The following is a 5,961-nucleotide window of genomic DNA, read 5'->3' on the forward strand; positions in this document are numbered from 1 at the left end:
AGTGAGGTGATTGTTGAAATACATTGTCCGCCTTTTTTCATCAGTTCAGACTGATGAATGAGCTGGTTATGTGTATAAATTTACAAACAAGATGTTCAGGGTTCAAGACCCAGTAAATGCAACCAAAAAATTGCGGCCTGCACCTGCTTCTGCTGTCCATTTCATAAACATGAAAGGAACTAGGGAAAGGTTAAACTTTTCCTGTCGATGCACATGAGGTGTTCACGCACTAACACTTTTGTTCGTTGCACGTTCGACAAGCCATCAAACAGAGCATATCTAAATCAGATTAAAATCCAAGTGGAAGGATCATTTCATACCACTCTTCTCGAATACATACATGTAGTGCATGTTCAAGGCATGACCATCGTGTTGATCATCCACTTCATCCCAATTAATTGCAGAATTGATGTTTAGAGCATCTCTAATAGATGTCCTATTTCAGGGCACAAGAGATGTTGTGAATAAAATTTGGGGCATCAAAATGTGATTTTTTTTGGGCACCAAAAAGGATCCGTCTCAAACAAACATCCAAACCACTTGATAAGATTACACACTTCAATACGAACTCCCAAACATTCGTAGTTTTCAAGATGCAACAATTTAAACATCTAACCATTCAAACTTTTAAAATAGTACTCCAGCGCACATACTACTCATCATTACCATCGTCAGGCGTGTGTTGACAGTGTTACAAAGCGCCATGGTCTCTTCCTTAGAGGTATTAAAATCCTCACTCTCGTCGCCATCCTCACTCTTGTCGTCATCCTCGCTCTCGTCATCGGACTCGATCTTGATCACCCTATAGGGGGCAGCATCATCCTCCATCATGCTCTCCGCCTTATTGAGCTCATTGTCCCTCTAGAACCACACCGCCTCCGCCTGCACGAGGTGCAGATTTTCCGCAGAGAACCTCTCCATCGCCGTCTCATTGCTCTCACGGGTGTCCTTCTGCTCAAGAACTGTGCGGGTGCCCTCTTCGTCGCGCAGGATGCAATGTTCATAAGTGGACCGATGAACTCCAATAGGTGATGTCGAAGGCGCATGCAGTGAGCCGCGCCAATGAGAAGGTGCCGAGCCAATGGCGCTGGCTATTGCACTGTAGGTCGGCTCCATAGTGGACGGAGTCCTGCAGATGAACGCCGGTAATCCAGTCTTGTTGTTTGATGCGTGTTTCGGCGGCATAGGTATGGTGGCCGTGGCAGAAAATTGGAAGAGGGGGTGCGGCGGTGCAGCACGGAGCGATGACGGTAGCAGCATGATCTGGTTGTCGGGGCGATACGACTCAAGGACGGTGAAATGGGGTGATGCAAAGGCGGGGCGACCGGTTGGAAGAGGGAGGCGATGGATCCATGCGGCGAGGTGGTGCAGCGTTGGCGGGGGTGGCCGGATCTGGCCGGATTTGGTGTGGCGGCGGTGACACTGGAGAGTTTGCGGTTGCGGGAGGCTGCAGGAAGGTTTCGGATGAGGCTTTTGGGCTGCATGCGGCTCTTTTTTTGTTTGCAGCTGCTGCGTGACTGCCATATATTTGCAGACGGCGCTGCCATTTTGTTGGGCTACCATAAAAACGTTCTTGCAAAATTTACTACAAGGGGGGCAGTTGGAACGGCTTTTGTGGCTCCGAATGCCCTAAAAACGGTTGTACCCTAAAACATATAGCTATCGGAGATGCTCATATGTTTGCCATTGCATGTACGTGAGTAGGGAGGGGAGAGCACGGAAGTGGGAGGTACGTTGAGGCTGTTCGGTTCATTTGATTAGTTTCGTAGACAGATTTCTAAGTTTCAAAAATCATGGTGGTAAGGAACTTTTGTCCTCCAAATACATGGCTTGCTGAAACGCGGCTTGAAATGTAAGAGATGGCTTTGGATAGCTGCCTCTCGCATCCTTGTCTGCGGACTGATCCCTCAGTCTATGAACATTGGCGGACCTAGAGGGTGTGCCGGGTGTGCCGTGGCACACCCAGCATTTTCCAGATATTTTTTACTATATGTCATCTTTTCCTTATTTTGTTGGTTTTACAGTACTATAACTAATTCATCTGAAGCCGTACACGTATATTTAAATCTAGCAAACCATAGAAGCAGCTTGATTGATTTTTCTACTATCAGCACTACGTGTGTGTCCAGCCAAAGACTCCTATAGATACATGAGCCCGGAAGAAGCTAGCTAGATCAATTCCATCGATCAATTCAACGAAAACTCTAGGGGCGACTCGTGTAGATTGCAAACAAAAAAAAAGGAAAAAAAATTAGGATTCTTGAATCTACCACGTTATTTTTCGAGACAATTTCGATCTACCACGGGATATTTCCAACGTTTCTTTTTGCAAAAAGGATCAACTCAATTATAAAGATTAATCGGAAGTACAAAACACCTCAAGCGTAATAAAAATTACATCGAGGTCCATGGACCACCGAATGACCAGCCGCCGCCAGAACGAGCCGCCGCTATCGCCGCTCCCTACCGGAGCCGGTCTGACCTTGTCAATGACAGCTGGGAAGTATTCGTGCACGTGCCCCTAAGGACAAGCGCCCCAGAGCCGCAGTCATCGCCGTTGAATCCTTTAATAGATCTGAAGAACCTGACACCAAATATCGCCGTTGCGTGCGCACGTCAAGAAAACCTAACCTCGCCGCCCCGAGAAACTGGCAGGGATCTACGCCGGAGCTCCGTCTAATCCGTCCCAACGGACAAACTTGAGGAGAGTCGTAGCCCGGAAGACTGACTCGATGAAGAAGCACCGCCATACGTCCAAACGCCGCCCCTGCGAGGACTAAAATCATACCTATCTATTAGTGAGATTCGAGACACGAGAAATCCCCTCCCCTCCACCGGCTGCCGGAGCGGCGGGCGAAGGGGAGGCAAATCCACGGACTCGCCGGTGAAGATCGAAGGAAGGAAGGCTTTCCCTAATCGCCTTGCGAGAGGGGAAAGAAAATCTAGGTATAACAAGATTTGATATTTTCAACGTTGACCCATAAATTTTCTCCCGCATTCGTCCATGGACAAATCAGGATCGGTCCATGGACACAAATGCGGGAGCCAGCCATCCAAACCTAATCACCCGTCTCGACTGCTCGTCTGTGTTTTGGACATCGCCGCTCCCCGTTCTTCCCTCCTCTCGGCCGCTCGCATTGTCGCCCGGTCCCTTCCCCTCCTTTCTCCACCGGCCATCCGCCCCGAAATGCTTGCCATTGACCAGCTGGATGCATGGATCACCCGCATCAGTTGCCCTCTAGTCCGTGAAAATAGGACATTGCAGTCCATTTAAGCCCACATTCTTGTTTGTTTAATGACATAAAAACTATTTATCCTTTGAACAGAACAACCGTCACCATTTTGTTGTAGTTGTTGGACACCTCTTGTTTTGTTGTACTTGCATAACTCAAGACAAAGAGGATTGGTAATATTATGTCCATTTTGTTGAAAACATGAGTTCAAATAAAGAAGGTTGCAGCTGAAGGGCAAACCAAAGGTATTCTTGTGTCTCTTTCATAATTATTTGTATTGTAATTTTGCAAATTTGAAATTATTTACTGAAATGTAATATTGTGAGACTTGATTGAGCTATTTGTGTTATTCTTTTGCCATATACGATATGACACTTAGATTAGGCAGATTTTTTTCAAATTGTGCACACCCTTCATTTTTTCCCTGGGTCCGCCACTGTCTATGAACATATATGGTTGTCTAATTTTTGGGTCACGAGCTCAACAGTCGCCGCCGGCGTACAGTGTGCCGATAGGTCAGGTCGTGAGAAGGTGGAACCACTGATCCAACCACGTCGGTCTCAGTGTAGATGAGTGGTAAGCTTTCACCAGAGGTAGCTCGGATGGGTGACAGTTTTAGCAACGTGCCTCTTTTTGTTTTCATGGACCTGCCGGAGAAATTGGGGATTTTGTGTTATCCCAAGGAGCAGCAAGGTCTAGAGATTTAATTCCAATGCTTAAAAATAATTAGTACTAAGAGCCGATGAATTCAAAGCATGCTCAACATGAGCTTTTTTTCATAGTATATATACCCAACTGGATATTGGAACAAAGAGTTCACGCCAAATAGCCGGACTATGATGTACGGAGTACGTACCTAGCACTGGAAATAAGGGGTGTGGAGCAAGGATTTTAGCAGAGATCATTCGGCCGACCTGTTACAGACGGAGAGACAAGTCCAGCTCGGGGTCGCTCTCCCGGCAGCTGCTGCCGTCCTTGTGCGCCATGACACCACCAGCAGGCTCCTCCGGCATTCGAGCAGCAGCCTTCCTGGCAGGGGAGGGGCGCATTGCGGCGGCGGCATCCCGGCGTCGCTTAGCGACGGCGCGCTCTTGCTTGTGCGCGTTTTGGTGGCCGCCGAGTGCCTGCGAGGTGCGGAACCTGCGGTAGCAGTAGACGCAGAGGAAAAAGCCTGCCTCCGCCGGCACCACACCCACGTCGGCGGCCAGGGTGAGCTCGAGGCTGAGCTCGGCCTGCGCGCTGCTCGCTTGCTCAATTGTGCTTGCTCCTGGTGGTTGTGTGTCGTATTCGCATATGGCTGTGTGTGTGAATGTGAGCTGAGCTAGCTAGCCTAAAATCTTGGAAGCACAAATGGGGTGTGGTGCTAATTGCGCTTGGCACTGTTCTCGGCGATGAGGTCCAGGGCGGCGACGTATGGCCCGCCCGCGGTATCAGCTGCTCAGCTTGTACCCGTCTGATTGGGGTAGGCCGTCACTGATGTACCCTTGTTGCAGTATACTGTCCGGTCCTCTTTCATAGTTTCGAATTTTGAAGCAACTGGCTAGAGCTTGAAGTAAATATGGTATCCGAATAAAAAAGTCTTGATTTTAAAACCCTACCAATGCAGTATTAAAATAAAAAGATTTTGCAGCCTACATCAATCCCACATCTAAGAACTAAAACTACCTAGAAGTGAGGTGATTGTTGAAATACATTGTCCGCCTTTTTTCATCAGTTCAGACTGATGAATGAGCTGGTTATGTGTATAAATTTACAAACAAGATGTTCAGGGTTCAAGACCCAGTAAATGCAACCAAAAAGTTGCGGCCTGCACCTGCTTCTGCTGTCCATTTCATAAACATGAAAGGAACTAGGGAAAGGTTAAACTTTTCCTGTCGATGCACATGAGGTGTTCACGCACTAACACTTTTGTTCGTTGCACGTTCGACAAGCCATCAAACAGAGCATATCTAAATCAGATTAAAATCCAAGTGGAAGGATCATTTCATACCACTCTTCTCGAATACATACATGTAGTGCATGTTCAAGGCATGACCATCGTGTTGATCATCCACTTCATCCCAATTAATTGCAGAATTGATGTTTAGAGCATCTCTAATAGATGTCCTATTTCAGGGCACAAGAGATGTTGTGAATAAAATTTGGGGCATCAAAATGTGATTTTTTTTTTGGGCACCAAAAAGGATCCGTCTCAAACAAACATCCAAACCACTTGATAAGATTACACACTTCAATACGAACTCCCAAACATTCGTAGTTTTCAAGATGCAACAATTTAAACATCCAACCATTCAAACTTTTAAAATAGTACTCCAGCGCACATACTACTCATCATTACCATCGTCAGGCGTGTGTTGACAGTGTTACAAAGCGCCATGGTCTCTTCCTTAGAGGTATTAAAATCCTCACTCTCGTCGCCATCCTCACTCTTGTCGTCATCCTCGCTCTCGTCATCGGACTCGATCTTGATCACCCTATAGGGGGCAGCATCATCCTCCATCATGCGCTCCGCCTTATTGAGCTCATTGTCCCTCTAGAACCACACCGCCTCCGCCTGCACGAGGTGCAAATTTTCCGCAGAGAACCTCTCCATCGCCGTCTCATTGCTCTCACGGGTGTCCTTCTGCTCAAGAACTGTGCGGGTGCCCTCTTCGTCGCGCAGGATGCAATGTTCATAAGTGGACCGATGAACTCCAATAGGTGATGTCGAAGGCGCATGCAGTGAGCC

General features: G+C 47.5%; 1 protein-coding gene across 1 annotated transcript; it reads right to left on the reverse strand.

Annotated features, from left to right (window-relative positions):
- Nucleotides 1–4,150: 4,150 nt before the first annotated feature.
- Nucleotides 4,151–5,733, reverse strand: LOC123153888 (zinc finger protein 7-like). Its single transcript, XM_044572787.1, has 2 exons — nucleotides 5,601–5,733; nucleotides 4,151–4,530 (listed from the first exon to the last, which is right to left on the reverse strand). The coding sequence occupies exons 1-2, from the start codon at nucleotides 5,731–5,733 to the stop codon at nucleotides 4,151–4,153; spliced, it is 513 nt and encodes a 170-aa protein (XP_044428722.1).
- Between the last annotated feature and the right edge of the window lie 228 nt (nucleotides 5,734–5,961).

The sequence above is a fragment of the Triticum aestivum genome, chromosome 7A, assembly GCF_018294505.1.
Source record: "Triticum aestivum cultivar Chinese Spring chromosome 7A, IWGSC CS RefSeq v2.1, whole genome shotgun sequence".
In the NCBI taxonomy this organism is placed as follows: Eukaryota; Viridiplantae; Streptophyta; class Magnoliopsida; order Poales; family Poaceae; genus Triticum; species Triticum aestivum.